General features: G+C 39.3%; 1 protein-coding gene across 1 annotated transcript in view; it reads left to right on the top strand.

Annotated features, from left to right (window-relative positions):
• The window catches only part of DEPDC1B (DEP domain containing 1B), a 99,940-nt gene extending 79,015 nt beyond the window's left edge, over positions 1 to 20,925 (top strand). The window contains exons 8-11 of the mRNA XM_055422020.2: positions 5,218 to 5,384; positions 7,978 to 8,154; positions 13,625 to 13,810; positions 20,268 to 20,925. Of these exons, the coding sequence (XP_055277995.2) occupies positions 5,218 to 5,384; positions 7,978 to 8,154; positions 13,625 to 13,810; positions 20,268 to 20,429 (692 nt within the window). The 3' untranslated portion in view covers positions 20,430 to 20,925. The remainder of the gene's footprint in view (positions 1 to 5,217; positions 5,385 to 7,977; positions 8,155 to 13,624; positions 13,811 to 20,267) is intronic.
• Positions 20,926 to 21,538: the final 613 nt, after the last annotated feature.

Here is a 21,538-nt window from a genome sequence, read left to right as displayed (position 1 = left end):
GAATGGCTCATGTAGCCTTTTGCCATGTCCTGAGCATTCTTGAAGCACTTTATTTTTACCACTACAGGCTCAACTTCTACTTTCTGTCACCAACCCTGGAATCAGCCATTTCTTTAAGAATTCTTGGTTTCTTTTTGTAGAGAATGATACTTAAAAGCCAAGATCTAGTGCCAAATGTACTCATTGTTATTGGTGGTATTGTTCATAGAAAGAAAGCATTCTCAAATAGCACTTTAAAAAGTAACCCTGCAGGACTTCCATGGTGGTCCAGTGAAGAATCTGCCTGCCCATGCAGGGGACTCGGGTTCAGTCACTGCTCTGGGAGGAGTCCACATGCTGCGGGGCAACAAAGCCCATAAGCTGCAGCTACTGAAGCGTGCCGTAGAGCCCACGCTCTGCGGCAAGAGAAGTGACCGCGATGAGAAACCCGTGCACCACAACAAAGACCCAGCACAGCAAAAAGAAAGTAACCCTGGAATTTAATTTCTAAATTTTCATTGAAAGTACTGTTTGGAAGGATGGTGGTGTAATAGACATCCATGTGCCTGCCACCCTGACCCAGGACATTTTGCAAGGCTGCAAAGGTATCCATGTATTTCTCTGTATCTTGAAGCAGAATCACTAAGTTGTTTGATATTCATGTCTTTACTGGTTCTAGCTAATTGCTTTCCAGAGTTGTTCTGGCAATTTACACATCCATTCGTGATATATTCCTATTGGATTGTTCCTACCAATAAAAAGACTCTGATGCTAGGAAAGGTTGGGGGCGGAAGGAGAAGGGGACGACAGAGAATGAGATGGCTGGATGGCATCACCGACTCTGTGGACATGAGTTTGAGTGAACTCCGGGAGTTGGTGATGGACAGGGAGGCCTGGCGTGCTGTGATTCATGGGGTCGCGGAGAGTCGGACACGACTGAGCGACTGAACTGAACTGAACTGAACCAGTCCTTTAATTTTATTAATCTGATGGGTATGAAAAGGAATCTTCTTACTGTTTATTGGTCATGTGGGTTTCTTCTTGAGTAAAATTTTTTTCTATCCTTTACTCATTTTTTTTCTTTTGGTTGTTCTTTTTTGTCATTCTAAAAATACATTCTAGGTACTAATCCTTAAGTCTAGCAAATATAATTTCATAGTCTGTGACTTGTCTTTTGATTATAATCACAAGGTAAAAAGCTTTTATGCTTTACTTTGGTCAGACTAATTTGTATTAAGAAATCTTATACTCATTTAATAAGGAATAGAAGAGATCATGGGGTGAATGAAATGAACCACCACCTACCACACCAGGGGCCTTCTTGCCTTCCAAAGATCATGTTGTGTATATGGTGGGCTTGGAAGGGAATCCTTCATTATGAGCTTCTTCCAGAAAACCAATCAATTAATTCCAATGAGTTGACTCACTGGAAAAGACTCTGATGCTGGGAGGGATTGGGGGCGGGAGGAGACGGGGACGACAGAGAATGAGATGGCTAGATGGCATCACCAACTTGATGGACATGAGTTTGAGTGAACTCTGGGAGTTGGTGTTGGACAGGGAGGCCTGGCCTGCTGTGATTCATGGGGTCGCAAAGAGTAGGACACGACTGAGTGACTGAACTAACTAACTAACTAACAGCTCTGAATTAGACCAACTGAAAGCAGCACTTGACAAAAAGTGTCCAGAATTAGTCAAAAGAAAATGTATAATCTCCCATCAGGAAAACACAAGACTTTCTGTTTCTTTGATGACCAGGCAGAAACTGTTACAGTTGGCTGGGAAGTTCTGATTCATCTATCATATTCACCAGATATTGCATCTTGGGATTTCCATTTCTTTTGGTCTTTACAAAATTCTCTTAATGGCAAAAATTTCAATTCCCTGGTAGACTGTAAAAGGCATCTGGAACAGTATTTTGCTCAAAAAGATAAAAAGTTTTGGGAAGATGGGATTATGATGTTGCCTGAAAAAATGGCAGAAGGTAGTGGAACAAAATGGCGGATACGTTGTTCAATAAAGTTCTCGGTGAAAATGGAAAATGTGTCTTTTAGTTTTACTTAAAAACCAAAGGAACATTTTGGCTAACCCAGTATCTATATCTTTATCTACACACACACATACCTTCTTTATCCGTTCATTTATTGATGGGCACTTCGATTGATGCTGGAATGGAACAGGGGTGCATACATCTTTTATAAATTAGTGTTTTTGTTTTATTCAGATAAATACCCTAAAGTGGAATTGTAAGATCGTATGATAGTTCTGTTTTTTGATTTTTGACAGTATTTTCTCCCATTCAGGAATTGGTGTTTTCATTTTGTTGATAGTTTTCTTTACTGTACAAAGGCCTTTTAATTTGAGGTAGTCCCATTTGTCTAATTTGCTTTTGTTTTTTGGAGACATACCCCTTCAAATATAATAAAGACTAATGTCAAAGAGCATACTGCTTATTTTCTTCTAGAAGTTTTATGGTTTCAGGTCTCACATTTTAGTTTTTAGTTGATTTTGAATTTATTTTTATGCATAGTATGAGAGTACTCCAGTTTGATTCTTTTGCGTGAAGTTGTCCAGTTTTCCAAGAAACAATTATTGAAGTGGCTATCTTTTCCCCATTGTGTGTTCATGCCTCCTTTATTGTAGATTAATTGCCCATATAAGTGTGGTTCATTTCTAGGCTCTCTGTTCTGTTCCATTGATCTGTGTGTCTGTTTTTGTGCTAGTACCATACTGTTTTGATGACTGATGCTTTGTAGTATAGTTTGAAATCAGGATATACGATACCTCCAGTTTGTTCTTCCTTCTCAAGATCGTTTTAGGCATTCAGAGTCTTAATGTGTTTCCATAAAAATTTCTTCTCTAACCTTGTTTCTGACTTCAATGTTCTTTGCACTCTGCTCTGTCTTTACACTACTCATTGCTGTTCCTCAAACACTCCAAACATATTCCCTTGTCATAATCTTTGTAATTGCTATTTCCTTCACCTTGAAAATTTGTTTCTGTGATATTTACCAGGCTTGCTCTCATTTTCTTCGGATCTCTGCTCAAATGTCTTTAGAGAGTAACCGCCAAATCTCTTGGAGTATTTTCCCATCACTCCCCAGCTCCTTTTCCTTTTTAACTTTTCTTCATACCCAAAGTCCTTAGTCTAGCATTCAAGACCTTCCAGGATCTCATCTCTGCTGACTTTTTTAGCTTATTTTCTACTGGGCTTTCACAGCCTATGCTGCTGTCCCGTTGAGTGACTTATAATTTCCCTAATATGCCCCTTGCAGGTGTTTCTTGCAGCGCCCCTCACATTTTCTACTTCATAGGCCTCTTCTTCTCACAGTGCACAAGCTCTTCAAAGAGAGCTAGCATTGTTCCTGGCATGTTGTATGTGGCCAGTAAATATCTGCTAAATGTAGAAGGTGATTTGGTCTCATAAGTCAGAGACTAGTTGGAACTTGAAAAGGTTGGATGTGGACCAATACATTGGTGAAAGCAATTTCATCTCTTTAGAAGGCTTGAAGATGGACAAATACAGTTGAAGAGAACACAGTATTAGAATACTCTAGTTTTTAGCAAAATCATACTGGCTGAGGAGGGTTGACATGTAACACAATTAAATCAGCACACTTAGCTAGAAAAAAATAGCTTAATTGGAAGGAAGCATTATTTGACAGGTGTTACTTAGAAAGAAGTAGAGTCTTTGGCAGTGGAATGACCCCAAGAGCATTAGTCCTGTTATTTAGTCCATGAGAGTCAGGTGGTATGGTGACCCTGCTCATCATAAGGAAATAGTACAAAAGGAGAGACTTCAGGACAGGGATGGCACATTCATGTTCTTGCCCGTGCTGTCTTGGGTCTCTTACACTATCTGAGTGTTGAGTGTTACATTAGGCTTAACCTGACTGCTCTTGATTCAATGGGAAAGAATGCTATGAAAATTTTGTTTTACCAAAATATACAAGCAGCTCCTACAGCTCAATTCCAGAAAAATAAACGACCCAATCAAAAAATGGGCCAAAGAACTAAACAGACATTTCTCCAAAGAAGACGTAAAATTGGCTAACAAACACATGAAAAAATGCTCAACATCCCTCATAATCAGAGAAATGCAAATCAAAACCACAATGAGATACCATTTCACACCAGTCAGAATGGCTGCTATCCAAAAGTCTACATGCAGTAAATGCTGGAGAGGGTGTGGAGAGAAGGGAACCCTCTTACACTGTTGGTGGGAATGCAAACTAGTACAGCCACTATGGAGAACAGTGTGGAGATTCCTCAAAAAACTGGAAATAGAACTGATCCAGCAATCGCACTCCTGGGCATACACACCGAGGAAACCAGAATTGAAAGAGACACATGTACTCCAGTGTTCATTGCAGCACAATTTATAATAGCCAGGACTTGGAAGCAACCTAGCTGTCCATCTGCAGACGAATGGATAAGAAAGCTTTGGTACATATACACAATGGAGTATTTTTCAGCCATCAAAAAGAATGCATTTGAATCAGTTTTAATGATGTGGATGAAACAGGAGCCTATTATACAGAGTGAATAAGCCAGAAAGAAAAACATCAATACAGTATACTAACGCATATATATGGACTTTAGAAAGATGGTAACCTTAACCCTGTATACGAGACTGCAAAAGAGACATAGGTATATAGAACAGTCTTTGGGACTCTGTGGGAGAGGGTGAAGGTGGGATGATTGGGGAGAACGGCATTGTAGCATGTATATTATCATAAGTGACCAGTCCAGGTTCGACGCATGATACAGGATGCTTGGGGCTGGTGCACGGGGATGACCTGGAGGGAGGACATGGGGAAGAGGGAGGTGGGAGAGGGTTTCAAGAAAGGGAACACATGTACACCCGGGGCGGATTCATGTCAATGTATGGCAAAACCAACCAATATATTAATGTAAGGTAATTTGCCTCCAATAAAATAAATTAAAAAAAAATTCTTAATGAAAAAAAAAAAGAATTTAGTTTTAACTGTCAAGTTGTGGGAGGGAAAAATGGCTGTCTTTGTTTTATATATTTGCCATGCCTAGTTGATGGTTTGTATTTTCTATGCTCATTTGTGACAGTGGATCTGTAGCAGTTAGCCCTGTATAATTGAACATGTGAACGTGCTTTATATAATTTTAGTAATACATATTTTATAAAAATGTGAAATAATAGAGTCAGGTAGGCTATAGGTTTTTAAAGGAATAAAACCTTTTATTTTTCCTCCCCTAAATCAGGTTTGTTACAGAAAGAGAAAATGGCCATCGAAGCCTTTCAAATTTGTTGCCTTCTCCTGCCCCCTGAAAATAGGAGAAAGTTACAGCTGTTGATGAGGATGATGGCAAGGATCTGCTTAAATAAGGAGATGCCACCACTGTGTGATGGCTTTGGCACCCGAACACTGGTAGGTTGATTTCTGACATCTAAGAGGATTGGAGTTTTGGGGATGAAATTCACTCGAGTCAAATTTACTAGTTTGGCAACCAGAGGAAGGTACAAGGCAGGCTGGCTTAAAGAGCCATGGCTTGAAATCCACTCAGGCTGGTATTATTCTTTCGGTCTGAGTGACTTAAAGAAGATTTGTTGTTGTTCAGTTGCTTCGTCATGTCCGACTCTTTGTGACCCCATGGACTGCAGCATGGCAGGCTTCCCCTGTCCTTCACTCCTGGAGTTTGCTCAAATTCATGTCTATTGAGTTGGCAATGCTCTCTAACCATCTTATCTTCTGAGGTCCACTTCTCTTTTGCCTTCAATCTTTTCCAGCATCAGGGTCTTTTCCAGTGAGTCAACTCTTCACATCAGGTGGCCAAAGTATTAAAGAACATAATGAAAAGTAAAGAATGAGTAGGGGTGGACTCTGAGTGTAGAGACAGCTGCTGCATTCTGCCTGCTGTCAACACAAAGAGAAGGAAGTGTGGACAGGCAAGATCACCGGCCTCTCAAGAAACCACATTCTCTCCTTCAGGACAAAGAGGGTTGCAAAGCCTTTAGGAAGAAATGAAATAGAGTTGGACCGGACAACTTAGAAAGAGAGAGAAAATGTGTGTCTTTCAGGCTGTGACCCAAGGGTCCATGAGTGAGGATATTTCTTAATATATTCTCAATCTTGCTTAAAAAAGTAGGCTGATTCTGATTTCTCCTTTATTGTGTCAGCATGTGTTTTAAAATAGGGTTTAGGTTTAGAATTATTTACTAGTAAGTTTTTGAATTTTCCTCAGAAAATATCTTAAAGCAGAATTGATGTCTCATTGGTAAGTACATCCTTTCCATATGCTGCTGGACCACTGTGTATGCCTGAGGGTTTACTGGCCCACTTTTAGAGGTGTGGCACGAGATCAGAGGGCCAATCAGTGCCCAGAAGAATGATTCTTAACTTTTTATGGGTAGGTGGACGTGTAGGTGGGCTAATGGACCTTTCTGAAACCCTAAAGAAGACTTTGCACCTATTTCCCAGAAGAATGTATATGTAAAATTTGCATACAATTTCAAGGCATTCCCAAATCCCTGGGGTCTAGAGTCCCCAGGCAAAGAGTGTCTGTGTGTGTCTTCCTCTGTGCATGCACGTGAGTGAAGATAAAGTATCACCTGTAGTATGTGGATGAAATGAAGTCTTATTAAACAGAATTACACAATGTCATGTGTATTGGTGTTTTTAAGATTGAAGTATAGTTGATGTACAATTTAAGTTGCAGGTGTACAATATAGCGATTTACAATTTTTAAGGGTTATAGTCCTTTTTCAGTTATAAAATATTGGTGATATTTGTTGTGCTTTACAATATATACAAGTAGCTTGTTTTATACATAATGGTTTGTAATTCTTAATCCCTTACCCCTACATTGCCTTCTCTCCTTCCCTCTCCACACTTCCCTCTCCACATTTTTTTCTCTGTGTCTGTAAATCTGTTTCTTTTTTGTTGTATTCGTTAGTTGTATGTTTTGGATTCCACATATAAGTGCTATCATACAGTATTTGTCTTTCTCTGCCTGACTTATTTACATACTTATTGGTTTTGAGATAAGATTGTCAGCAATAAAATTTGTAGGAAAAGGGGAAAAAAGTCCATCATCCTAAAGGAGATCAGTCCTGGGTGTTCATTGGAAAGACTGATGCTGAAGCTGAAACTCCAATACTTTGGCCACCTGATGGGAAGAGCTGACTCATTTGAAAAGACCCTGATGCCAGGAAAGATTGAGGGCAGGAGGAGAAGGGGACGACAGACGATGAGATGGTTGGATGGCATCACCGACTCAATGGACATGGGTTTGGGTGGACTCTGGGAGTTGGTGATGGACAGGAAGGTCTGGCATGCTGCAGTTCATGGGGTCGCAAAGAGTTGGACACGACTGAGCGACTGAACTGAACTGAAAGGATTGTATTAAGAATGGAGTAGTTAAAATGAATTCTATGGAAGCAACTGCTATATTTTTTATATTTCATTACTTAATGCACTTCTGATAGTTTTGTTCAAAGAGGATTGTCAATGCACTTACAAAATCCTGGAGAAAATAACAGTTAACTAGGAAAAACTATGATGTTTGAAGCACACAGATTGTGCTAGAAGATTTTTTTTTTAAAGTAAAATAATAATGAAATTAGGATATTATAAAGCACTTTGAACTTAAGAGTGCTACATGGATTCAAGTCACGATGATGATAATAAATTTTCAGAACTTGTTTAATATACATTTAAAACATCTATAAAAGGAGATATCTTTAAAAACTGCTTAGACAAGCATCTCTGCTAAGTCCCTGTGAGATGTGAGGCACATTCTGTTCATGCTGGTTGATGAGAAGATTACCCATCTGAGATGACCAGGTGTGTCCAGGTGACAGGTAAGATGGGCACCCTGTGCTGTGGGTCATTTCTCTCTGACTAGTCAGTTACTTTTTGCAAAATAGTTCAGAGTAGGTAAAAAACCAAACCAAAACAAAATCCTCATCTTCTGTTTGTTTAAAAATTTACTCCCTTGACCTCATTATTATTATTTTTTTAGATGGTTCAGACATTTTCTCATTGCATCTTGTGTTCCAAAGATGATGTGGACTTGGATGACTTACTAGCTGCTAGGTTGGTGACATTTCTGATGGACAATTACCAAGAGATTCTGAAAGTCCCTTTGGCCTTGCAGACCTCCATAGAGGAGCGTGTGGCCCATCTACGAAGAGTCCAGGTAAAGGAAGGGATGTTACCAGTCCTATGAAATTGCCTGCAAAAGTCATGTACGTTTGCTAGACTTCTTGGCATTTTTTGTTAATGAAGATTCAGTTAATTTTTACAGTTCTTACAGCTGGGCTTGGTACATAGTAAGCATTGCATGTGTTTGTTCTTGTCTTTGAAAAATGTGTGGAATACCCACTAGGTTTTGTGGTGTCAATCAGTGCTGCATACTTTTGTTCACAAATCCTTGAATGGGTTTGTTCAGACTCTGCATATACTTCCAGATGGAAGTGATTTATGTGGAATAATACCTTGATTCGCAGTAGCCTTGCCACTTTTTGAATGAGAAAGCTGAGGCACAGAGAACGTAGGTAATTTGTCCAAGGTTACAGAGCTAGGATTCACATTGATGAACTCATTCTCCAGAATCAGTGCTCTGAACTACCCTGCCATCCTGCCTCGCCGTAAGCCATGGAGTGGCAGAAGAGCTCACCTGGCTTCAGAGCCATAGGACCTGGGGCAGACCCCTGGCTCCCCACTTTCCTGATTGTTTGGTTCCGACCAAGTTTCTTAACCCCTCTGGATTTCAGTTTCTGCAGGTGTTAAAATAGTCCATACCTATTCTATGAAGTTGTTGTAAAGAGTAGATACTTTTTATTGTTTTTATTTTCATTCTGGTAACTATATTAAAATGATGCAAAAGAACTATAATGTGTTACTATCATGTGGGCCCCACAGTAGAGTTTGTATGTCAGCTTGTGGGAGCAGGAACTCTGGGTAAAGGCAGGCAGAAGGTCTACTTGGCTCCTTCTGAATGACTGGATCTCTTTCTCATTAAGCATTTTTTGAGGCTCCACAAATAAGGACCAGTGAACTGCTATCTCCCAAAGTATCATTAAATAATTATCTGTTTTTTAATGTGCAATTTAAGAATTAAAATCAAAGGTTTTTTTTTTTCTATTTTTTGGTAATTACCAACCTAATACATTGAAAGAATTTGGAAAATATAGAAAATACACTCAAATATCAGAGTAACTCTAAATGTTGAGTCAGTGTTAGAGTCTTTTTAGATGTTTTTCTATTTCCCCTTCCCCCTCCTTTCCTTCCATCTCTCCTTTTATAACTTACTTTATAAGAAAGTTACCTACTTTTTCTTAACAATACAGCAAGAAAAGTTTCCACATCATTAAATATGATTGACCCAAAATGGCCAGGAGCACAAACTCAAGCTAAACTGTATTTGAATTTCTGATGTGCCCTTTATTAGCTGTGTGACTATGGCATGTTTTGTAATGTCTCTCAGGGCTTCCCTGGTAGCTCAGCTGGTAAAGAACCCGCCTGCAATGCAGGAGACCCTGGTTTGATTCCTGGGTCAGAAAGATGCCCTGAAGAAGGGATAGGCTGACCACTCCCATTCTTGGGCTTCCCTGGTGGCTCAGATGGTAAAGAATTCACCTGCAATGTGGGAGACCTAAGTTCGATCCCTGGGTTGGGAAAATCCCCTGGAGGAGGACATGGCAACCCATTCGAGTATTCTTGCTTGGAGTATCCCCATGGACAGAGGAGCCTGGTGGGCTGCAGTCCATAGGGTCACAAAGAGTCAGACATGACTGAGCAACTAAGGACACACACACACACATATAGCATCTCTCAGCGTTAGCATCTGTCTCAACATTTCTTTTCTCATCCGTAAAATGGGATAACAATAGTTAATACCTATCTCTAGGGCTATTTTGAGGATTGAATAGTTTAAGACATATAAAGTACTTAGAATAATGTTTATCACACAGTAAGCCCTCATTTGGTACTGCTGTTGTTATTATCAACGTTATTGTTAGATTATTCCATAGTATCATTATAATTAGTAATATAATATTCTATAATATCATTATAATTAGTAGTGTAATATTCTATAATAAAGATATGCCATATTTTGTTTAAATGTTTTTCTTTGGTTTAGTATTTAGATGGTTTTCATTTTCTTTATTTTGCAAGCATTATAACAGTAACTTTTTTATAGCTAAGTTTTTTTCTTGTTTGGCTCCTCTGATTATTTTCTAAGAATAAATTCCTAGGTGTGGCATTGCATGGTCAAAGATCATGAATGTGTGTTAAGCACTGATTGCATACTGTCATATTTCTGTTTTGAGTGATTGTTTCAGTTTGCATTCCCATCGTTGGTAAAAAAAATATTCATTTCTTTACACCCTTGCCTACTTTGGGTATTATTTATTAACATACATACCTTTGCCATTTGAATGAGTGAAAGTGTAATCTTACTGTTGTTTTGGTTTAATCTCCCACCTCCCTTTGATATTTTATGAGCCAAACTTTAAAAAGAAAAAGGAAACGTAATAACTTTCACTGCATTTCTGCAAGCAACACTGCAGGCAGTGACTCTGTTGCTCTGTGTCTTGGACTTGTGTGTTCACACCGTACAGGCGGGTGTTGCAGGAACTTAGCCCTGTGAACCCTTCTCTGTCAGCCGAAGAGCAGAAGGCTGAGCGATGATGAACTTAACTGCAGAGCAGTGTGATCCTGTGAAGGGGCACAACGATGGCCCTGAATAAAATCAATAACTCTCTGTCCAGTTACATTTTCTCTCATAGAAGTACACACTCAAATTGCCAAACAGTTGTTTGTTTTTGCCCTCAGAATCTATAGATCTCTGTTCTCTCACACAGGCCTCTCTGTCATATAACATTTGGGGTCGTGTCTTTCTGAAAATGGAAGTGTTACCTGGACTGTTCTGGTGAATTGTTTGGGGCAGTTTCCTGGTTGACCCTGGGATAGATAAGCAGTGAGATCTGCATTGTTTTTGACACCTACCTTCTGTTGGCTTTGTCTGTAACCCTCTTCCTCTTGCACAGGTATCTGTTGTTCTTCTCATTTCCTAGGCTTCAGCCTGGCATATTTTACTTGGGCCTCACTGTTTATTCTGGCTCTTCTAGTGCTTTTTCCAGACTTTCTGGTTCAAATAAAAATTAAGTGTTGTGTGTGTGCCCCTTTTCCTTATGGGTCTGTTTTCTCTCTCTCTCTTGTTGTCTAAATGACTCAGTAAACTGGTGCCAAGGCATGAAATGTACTTGATGAAATAACCCTTCTTGGCAACACATTTATTTTTTAGAGAAAATGAACTTCTTGGACTCTAAAATTAAATATTTTTAATGCATGTTTTTATCTTTCTATTTTATAGATCTTGGTGCCTTTTTCCCTCTATGTCTCCCTTCTTCCTTTTGTCCTATGCAGTATCTGCACATTTGTTTTCACTTGTTTCCCACTGTGAATGTGTTTGGAGATGGGATGTGTGCAGTACTTTCCTGTCCACAATGTCTGGGCCAGAACTTGTACCTCTGCCCGTCCCCAAGGGAGGGGCGAGCAGACTCTGCAGATGTGAGAAGAACCTGCATAGTTCATCTTGTGTGTCTGGAATCATTTTAGTCAACATGTTTATTAGTTTATGTGTAAATTTCAGATCTTATTAGTAGAGGGCACAAGGTTTATTTGCTTAGGAAAATGACTTTTAGGTTTAAAGAGGCAAAAATTCTAATTTAAAATTGTGGCTTATATGATTTTTTTGACATTATGGAAGCACTTTTACTTTGCTTTTTTATAAATTCATTTTATTTATTTTTTAATTTAAAAAATTTAGTTTTAATTGAAAGATAATTGCTTTACAGCATTGCATTGGTTTCCATCAAACATCAACATGAATCAGCCATAGGTTTACCTGTGTCGCCTGCTACTTGAACATCCCTCCCAACTCCCTCCCCATCTCACCCCTCTAGGTTGTTACCGAGCCTGTTTGAGTTCCCTAAGTCATACAGCAAATTCCCGTTGGTTATCTATTTTACATGTTACTCTCTCCATACCTCCCACCCTCTTCTTCTGCTTCCCCCACAAGCTGTGACCATAAGTCTGTTCTCAATGTCTGTATCTCCATTGCTGCTCTGCAAATAGATTCATCAGGATCGTCTTTCTAGATTCCATATATATGTGTTAGTATATGATAATTGTTTTTCTCTTTTGACTTACTTCACTCTGTATAATAGGCTCTGGTTTCATCCACCTCATTAGGACTGACTCAAATGCATTCCTTTTAATGGCTGAGTAATATTCCACCATATATATGTATTACAGCCTTTTTATTCATTCATCTGTTGATGAACACCTAGGTTGCTTCCACGTCTCAGTTATTCTAAATAGAGCTGCAGTGAACATTGGGTTACATGTGTCTTTTTGAACTTTGGTTTCCTCAGGGTATATACCTAATAGTGAGATTGCTGGGTCATGTGGTGGTTTTATTCCTAGCTTTTTAAGGAAACTCCATACTGTTCTTCATAGTGGCTGTATCAATTTGCATTCCCACCAACCATGCAAGAGAGTTCCCTTTTCTTCACTCCAGCATTTATTGTTTTTGATGATGGCCATTCTGACTGGTGTGAGGTGATATCTCATTGTAGTTTTGATTTGCATTTCTCTAATAACGAGCAATGTTGAGCATTTTTTCATGTGTTTACTAGCCATCTGTATGTCTTCTTTGGAGAAATATCTGTTTAGATCTTTGGCCCATTTTCTGTTTGGGTTGCTTGTTTTTCTGGTATTGACTTGTATGAGTTGCTTGTATAATTTTGAAATTAATTCTTTGTCAGTTGCTTCATTTGCTATTATTTTTTCTCATTCTGAGGGTTGTCTTTTCACCTTGTTTATAGTTTGCTGTGCAAAAGCTTTTAAGTTTAATTAAGTCCCACATGTTTATTTTTTGTTTTATTTTCATTACTCTATGAGGTGGGTCATAGAGTATCTTGCTGTGATTTATGTCATAGAGTATTCTGCCTATGTTTTTCTCTAGGAATTTTACAGTTTCTGGTCTTACATTTAGGTCTTTAATCCATTTTGAGTTTATCATTGTGTATGGTGTTAGGAAGTGTTCTAATTTCATTCTTTTATAGGTAGCTGTCCAGTTTTCCCAGTACCACTTACTGAAGAGACTATCTTTGCCCCATTGTATATTTTTGCCTCCTTTGTCAAAAATAAGGTAACCATAGGTGCATGGGTTTATCTCTGAGCTTTCTATCTTGTACCACTGGTCTATATTTGGTTTTGTTCCAGTACCATACTGCTTTGATGACTATAGCTTTGTAGTATATTCTGAAGTCAGGAGGGTTGATTTCTCCAGCTCCATTCTTTCTCACAGTTGCTTTGTCTATTAGGGGTCTTCTGTGTTTCCATATGAACTGTGAGATTTTTTTGTTCTAGTTCTGTGAAAACTGCCATTAGTAATTTGATAGGGATTGCATTGAATCTGTAGATTACATTTGGTAGTGTAGTTATTTTCACAACACTTTTACTTTTCATTATAGAGTGTTTCCCAGTCAAGTTGAATGTCATAGCATTCCTTCTAGGAGATACGCTGTACTATCTGAACTAATTTCTGTAATTTATTTGAAAATGTACTTTCACTAATATACCATTTGCCTCAGATAAAATACCCAGGAGCTGACATGGATATCACTTTATCTGCTCCATCATTTTGCCGTCAAATCAGCCCAGAGGAATTTGAATACCAAAGAGCATATGGCTCCCAGGAACCTCTGGCAGCTTTGTTGGAGGAAGTAATCACAGATGCCAAACTCTCCAGCAAAGAAAAGAAGAAAAAATTGAAGCAGGTAAAAGGGGTATTCTTCCTAAGTCATTTCTTCTCCCTACCATTCTTATGTTGTTTTTTCCTTTTTATTCTCTGTTTTAAGAGATTTCATATAAGTCTTACCTTCTGAGACAGAGCAGTTTTGAAAGTATTGTTATACATTTCATGCATTAATTTACACAAATGTGGTCAGTTTTGCAGATCTTTATTCCCCACTGTAGATCTTTTACCATTATTGAGATCCTCATTTATGAGGCTATTCTCTAATATTTGTCCTTGGTTTTGATATGTGGTTTGATATGAATTTATTGTAAGCCCTCTTGGAGGAGGTCACCATTAACCCCACCATAGAGCTGCCAGAACTTACATAGGACTGGGAAATAGACTCTGGGAGGGCACAAAGAGAACACTGTGCACCAGGATCCAGGAGAAAGGAGCAGTGAGCCCACAAGAAACCAACCCAGACTTGCCTGTGAGTGTCCAGGAGTCTCCAGCGGAGGCGTGGGTCAGCGGTGGCCTGCTGCAGGGTTGGGGACACTGAGTGTAGCAGTACACGCATGGGATCTTTTGAAGGAGGGCAGCATTATCTTCATCTCCTCCACCATGGTTTGGCCCCAGGCAAAGAGCAGGGTTCCACCCATCAACAGAAAACTGGATTAAAGATTTACTGAGCATGGTCCCGCCCAGCAGAACAAGACCCAATTTCCCCCTCAGTCTCTCCCATCCAGAAGCTTCCATAAACCTTTTATCCTTCTCCAGCAGAGGGCAGACAGACTGAAAACCACAGTCACAGAAAACTAACCAATCTAAACACATGGACCACAGCCTGTCTTAACTCAACTATGAGCCATGCCGTGTGGGGCCACCCAAGACGGATGGGTCATGGTGGAGAGTTCTGACAAAATGTGGTCCACTGGAGAAGGGAATGGCAAACCACTTCAGTATTCTTGCCTTGGGAACCCCATGAACAGTATGAAAAGGCAAAATGATAGGACACTGAAAGATGAACTCCCCAGGTCAGTAGGTGCCCAGTATGCTACTGGAGAAGAGTGGAGAAATAACTCCAGAAAGATGGAAGATGGAGCCAAAACAAAAACACTCAGTTGTGGATGTGGCTGGTGATGGAAACAAGGTCTGATGCTGTAAAGAGCAATATTGCATAGGAACCTGGAAGGTTAGGTCCATGAATCAAGGCAAATTGGAAGTGGTCAAACAGGAGATGGCAAGAGTGAACACCGACATTTTAGGAATCAGCGAACTGAAATGGACTAGAATGGGTGAATTTAGCTCAGATGACCATTAGATCTACTACTGTGGGCAAGAGTCCCACGTAGTCAACATAGTCATCATAGTCAACAAAAGAGTCCGAAATACAGTACTTGGATGCAATCTCAAAAAGTACAGAATGATCTCTGTTCATTTCCAAGGCAAACCATTCAATATCACGGTAGTCCAAGCCTGTGCCCCAGCCAGTAACGCTGAAGAAGCTGAAGTTGAATGGTTCTATGAAGACCTACAAGACCTTTTAGAACTAACACCCAAAAAAGATGTCCTTTTTTCATTATAGGGGACTGGAATGCAAAAGTAGGAAGTCAAGAAACACCTGGAGTAACAGGCATATTTGGCCTTGGAGTATAGAATGAAGCAGGGCAAAGGCTAATATTGAGTTTTTCCAAGAGAACACACTGCTCATAGGAAACACCCTCTTTCAACAACACAAGAGAAGAATCTACACATGGCCATCACCAGATGATCAACACCGAAATCAGATTAATTATATTCTTTGCAGCCGAAGGTGGAGAAGCTCTATATAGTCAGCAAGAACAAGACCGGGAGCTGACTGTGGCTCAGATCATGAACTCCTTATTACCAAATTTCAGACTAAAATTGAAGAAAGTAGGGAAAATCACTAGACCATTCAGGTATGAGCTAAATCAAATTCATTACGATTCTACAGTGGAAGTTAGAAATAGATTTAAGGGACTATATCTGATAGAGTGCCTGATGAACTATGGGTGGAGGTTCATGACATTGTACAGGAGACAGGGATTAAGACCATCCCCATGGAAAAGAAATGCAAAAAAGCAAAATGGCTGTCTGAGGAGGCCTTACAAATAGCTGTGAAAAGAAGAGAAGCGAAAAGCAAAGGAGAAAAGAAAAGATATACCCATTTGAATGCAGAGTTCCAAAGAATAGCAAGGAGAGATTAAAAAAAAGCCTTCCTCAGTGATCAATACAAAGAAATAGAGGAAAACAATAGAATGGGAAAGACTAGAGATCTCTTTAAGAAAATTAGAGATATCAAGGGACTATTTCATGCAAAGATGGGCTCAATAAAGGACAGAAATGGTATGGACCTAACAGAAGCAGAAGATATTAAGAAGAGGTGGCAAGAATACACAGAACTATACAAAAATATCTTCATGACTCAGATAATCACAATGGTGTGATCACTCACCTAGAGCCAGACATCCTGGAACGTGAAGTCAAGTGGGCATTAGGAAGCGTCACTATGAACAAAGCTAGTGGAGGTGATGGAATTCTAGTTGAGCTATTTCAAATCCTAAAAGATGATGCTGTGAAAGTGCTGCACTCAATATGTCAGCAAATTTGGAAAACTCAGCAGTGACCACAGGACTGGAAAAGGTCAGTTTTCATTCCAATCCCAAAGAAAGGCAATGCCAAAGAATGCTCAAACTACCTGCAGAATTGCGCTCATCTCACACGCTAGTAAAGTAATGCTCAAAATTTTCCAAGCCAGGCTTTAATAGCACATGAACCATGAACTTCTAGATGTTCAAGCTGGTTTTAAAAAAGGCAGAGGAACCAGAGATCAAATTGCCAACATCTGTTGGATCATCACAAAAGCAAGAGAGTTCCAGAAAAACATCTATTTCTGCTTCATTGACAAAGCCAAAGCCTTTGGCTGTGTGGATCACAACAAACTGTGGAAAATTCTGAAAGAGATGGGAATCCCAGACCGCCTGACTTGCCTCTTGAGAAACCTGTATGCAGGTCAGGAAGCAACAGTTAGAACTGGACATGGAACAACAGACTGGTTCCAAATAGGAAAAGGAGCACGTCAAGGCTGTATATTGTCACCCTGCTTATTTAACTTGTATGCAGAGTACATCATGAGGAATGCTGGGCTGGAAGAAGCACAAGCTGGAATCAAGATTGCCAGGAGAAGTATCAATAACCTTAGATATGCAGATGACACCACTCTTATGGCGGAAAGTGAAGAAGTAAAGAGCCTTTTGATCAAAGTAACAGAGGAGAATGAAAAAGTTGGCTTAAAACTCAACATTCAGAAAGCTAAGATTATAGCATCTGGTCCCATCACTTCATGACAAATAGATGGGGAAACAGTGGAAATAGTGGCAGACTATTTTTGGGGGCTACAAAATCACCTCAGATGGTGACCTCAGCCATGAAATAACCTTCCTTCCAAGATGCTTACTCCTTGGAAGGAAAGTTATGACCAACCTAGACAGCATATTAAAAAACAGAGACATTACTTTGCCAACAAAGGTCCGTCTAGTCAAGGCTATGGTTTTTCCAGTAGTCATATATGGATTTGGGAGTTGGACTATAAAGAAAGCTCAGTGTCAAGAAATTGATGCTTTTGAACTGTGGTGAAGTTCAAAAGACTTGGAGAAGACTCTTGAGAGTCCCTTGGACTGCAAGGAGATCCAACCAGTCCATCCTAAAGGAAATCAATTCTGAATATTCATTGGAAGGACTGATGTTAAAGCTGAAACTGAATACTTTGGCCACCTGATGCAAAGAGCCGACTCATTTGAAAAGACCCTGATGCTGGGAAAGATTAAAGGCGGGTGGAGAAGGGGATGACAGAGGATGAAATGGTAGGATGGCATCACTGACTCAATGGACATGAGTTTGAGTAAACTCGGGGAGTTGTGATGGACAGGGTGGCCTGGCGTGCTGTAGTCCATGGGGTCACAGAGTTGGACACTACTGAGCGACTGAACTGAACTGAACTGAACTGATGATGTGAATTAGTGGAACAGTTGCTTTAAGTTCAGAGAAGCTATAAATGGGGACAGTTTTTTTTTTTTTTTGAAAGACAAATCAGATTGAGTTCACAAGTGTAAAATGTCCAGAATTTTGACATTTCTGTTTTAGATAGCCAGTATCAAATTGGTTTCTTGCCTCAGGCATCACTAAAAGTTTCAGTTCCTATTAAAGAACAAGGTTTTCAACAGTTTGAATAGTTTTAAACTGAGAATACCTTTAACTTGATCTTTTTTAAAAAATTGAAGTGTAGTTGATTTACAGTGTTGTGTTAGTTCAGAATTCTGTCTTCATCATTTTTAAAGTATTGATTCAAGAGCAAGTCAATGGTATTTATTTTTAGAGACTGAATCCTGCATAGCTTAATTTCTGATCACACCATATACATACACATATGTATACTTAGGGCATGAGAGTTACATAGGGCATGTATCTATACATATGTATACATAGGGTAAGTATGTATACACACATAGGGCATGAGGATTCTAGACTCCCACTGTATTTTTCTCAGAGTAATTTTGGAGAAGAGTTCAGTGGTGAGGATCAAAGGAAATACATACTGCTTCTTCATAAACTTTTTGTAAAATAGTGTATACCAGCATGCTTTTTCTTCCATTTGGGCAGAAGCTGGTGGGGCTGAGTTGGAGAAGCAGGGAGATAGGGACATTTTTTTTTTACATTTTCTTTAAAGATATTCTTTAACCATGTAGAGCATCAGTCAGAGTTACTTGTGACTGCTTTAGAAGGGAGGTCTATTTATAGTTGGCAGGGGAGAAATTTTAAGAGGGATGACTAAAGTGAGACATTTATTTGACCATTCAGTTCACTTTAGTTGCTCAGTCGTGTCTGACTCTTTATGACCCCATGAATCATAGCACACCAGGCCTCCCTGTCCATCACCAACTCCCGGAGTTCACTCAAACTCATGTCCATCGAGTCGGTGATGCCATCCAGCCATCTCATTCTCTGTCGTCCCCTTCTCCTCCTGTCCCCAATCCCTCCCAGCATCAGAGTCTTTTCCAGTGAGTCAACTCTTCACATGAGGTGGCCAAAGTATTGGAGCTTCAGCTTTAGCATCAGTCCTTCCAATGAACACCCAGGACTGATCTCCTTTAGAATGGACTGGTTGGATCTCCTTGCAGTCCAAGGGACTCTCAAGAGTCTTCTCCAGCACCACAGTTCAAAAGCATCAATTCTTCGGTGATCAGCTTTCTTCACAGTCCAACTCTCACATCCATACATGACCACGGGAAGAACCATATCCTTGACTAGACGGACCTTTGTTGGACAGTTCAAAAGCATCAGTTCTTCGGCGATCAGCTTTCTTCACAGTCCAACTCTCACATCCATACATGACCATGGGAAAAACCATAGCCTTGACTAGACGGACCTTTGTTGGCAAAGTAATGTCTCTGCTTTTTAATATGCTATCTAGGTTGGTCATAACTTTCCTTCCAAGGAGTAAGCATCTTTTAATTTCATGGTTGCAATCAGCATCTGCAGTGATTTTGGAGCCCAAAAAAATAAAATCTGACACTGTTTCCACTGATTCCCCATCTATTTCCCATGAAGTGATGGGACCAGATGCCGTGATCTTAGTTTTCTGAATGTTGAGCTTCAAGCCAACTTTTTCACTCTCCTCTTTCACTTTCATCAAGAGGCTTTTGAGTTCCTCTTCACTTTCTGCCATAAGGGTGGTGTCATATGCATATCTGAGGTTATTGATATTTCTCCCAGCAATCTTGATTCCAGCCTGTGCTTCTTCCAGCCCAGTGTTCCTCATGATGTACTCTGCATATAAGTTAAATAAGCAGGGTGACAATATACAGCCTTGACGTGCTCCTTTTCCTATTTGGAACCAGTCCGTTGTTCCATGTCCAGTTCTAACTGTTGCTTCCTGACCTGCATACAGGTTTCTCAAGAGGCAAGTCAGGTGGTCTGGGATTCCCATCTCTTTCAGAATTTTCCACAGTTTGTTGTGATCCACACAGTCAAAGGCTTTGGCATAGTCAATGAAGCAGAAATAGATGTTTTTCTGGAACTTTCTTGCTTTTTGCATGATCCAGCTGATGTTGGCAATTTGATCTCTGGTTCCTCTGCCTTTTCTAAAACCAGCTTGAACTTCTGGAATTTCATGGTTCACGTATTGCTGAAGCCTGGCTTGGAGAATTTTGAGCATTAAAGATGAATCAGATGTATAGAAAGTGGAATTCAGTGATTTATTTAACAAAAAGAAATGGATTTGTGTTGATGACAACTTTTGATCTGTTTTCTTCTTATTCTCTCTTCTGATGGAAAGCAGTAAATATTAAAACCAAACAAAAATAGGAAAATATTAGGTCAGAAACTTATTTTAAAATTATTAAACTTATTTTAAAATTACAGTGCCCAATTTTATTGATTTTTTTTTTGACTCTTCTTGGATCTTTTTTGTTTTTTAGTTTCAAAAATCATATCCTGAAGTCTATCAAGAACGATTTCCTACACCAGAAAGTGAAGCACTTCTGTTTCCTGAAAAACCTAAAGCAAAACCACAGCTGCTGATGTGGGCGCTAAAAAACCCCTTCCAACCATTTCAAAGAACTAGAAGTTTTCGGATGTAATACTTGGATAGAGACCTCTGTTGTTGCTGTTGTTTTGAGTGAATGATTGGCTATAGGACTCTGGTGGTGGAAGAAAGCGGCACATAAACCACAGACTACTGAATTATAAAGATCTCCTGACTCCAGGAAACACTGAGCCATTATCAGTATTTTTATAAAACTCAGTGCTATCTTTAAAGGGTACAAATCTGTTAAAAATAATGAGACAGCTATATACAGTGGTAATGTTAACATGTTTGTAATTGTTAAAAATTTAAGGTGTCTTCGTTTTTTTATTTGTTGTTTTCTATTGTATTTGTGAAATATTTGTGTGTACATCCTAGTTACTGATGTCTGTGATGGTCATGACGGAAAAGTATTGTACATAGTGGAGTAAGAAAGACACTGGGCACTGTACTGTGATGCTATTGACCTAATAGCCAGTTGTGGTTTCTGGTATATAATTGTTTTTCACTGTTGCACCAAGATTCTTCATGTTCTTTATTACAGTGGCTATGTCTTTTATTGCAGATTTGTTGGATGCTGTGACAGATTTTATGAAAGCTGGTTCTTCTATGATGTACATATTAGTTGGTGTTAATTTGTATGTGAAATAGATTTTCATGTGCCTACAGTGGTATAAATTCAGTCTTGGCTAAAGATGGAAAATTGAACTGGATAAATTCTTTTGGTCTCAGTAGCCCTGTGATTCTAAGTCAAATCTTTGTTGTTTCATGAAAAACAAATAGGTTAAGTAAAATGAGACTACTTCCTTTATAAGTATATTTTCCCCAACGTCCTCAACCTTTTAAAGTAAACGGAATGTAAATAAAAGCCATTCTTTTTAATACTGTACATGGCATTTCTTTTTTGGCATTTATTTAGGTCAGTCAGAGAGCATCTTCAAATGCTAAGCATCATTGCCTTAGCCAGTGTTCTCATATCAATCATTTATTTCTAAAATAAAGTAAGAAGTGAGTTTGGGCTTTTGTACTAGACTTATAATAGGAGATGATTTGTCTATTTCTTTTGCTTTGCTTTCCCCTCTTGCCAATAGTGGTACACTTAAATTATAGAGCATCTGAAGGCTTCTTCCAAAGAGTGATTGCCCAAAAAGCTAAAGAGCAACA

The sequence above is a fragment of the Moschus berezovskii genome, chromosome 18, assembly GCF_049115385.1.
Source record: "Moschus berezovskii isolate FMDL1 chromosome 18, NW_MosBer_1.0, whole genome shotgun sequence".
Taxonomy (NCBI): domain Eukaryota; kingdom Metazoa; phylum Chordata; class Mammalia; order Artiodactyla; family Moschidae; genus Moschus; species Moschus berezovskii.
Note: the sequence above shows the minus strand (reverse complement) of the source record. Positions and strands in the feature narration are given on the sequence as shown.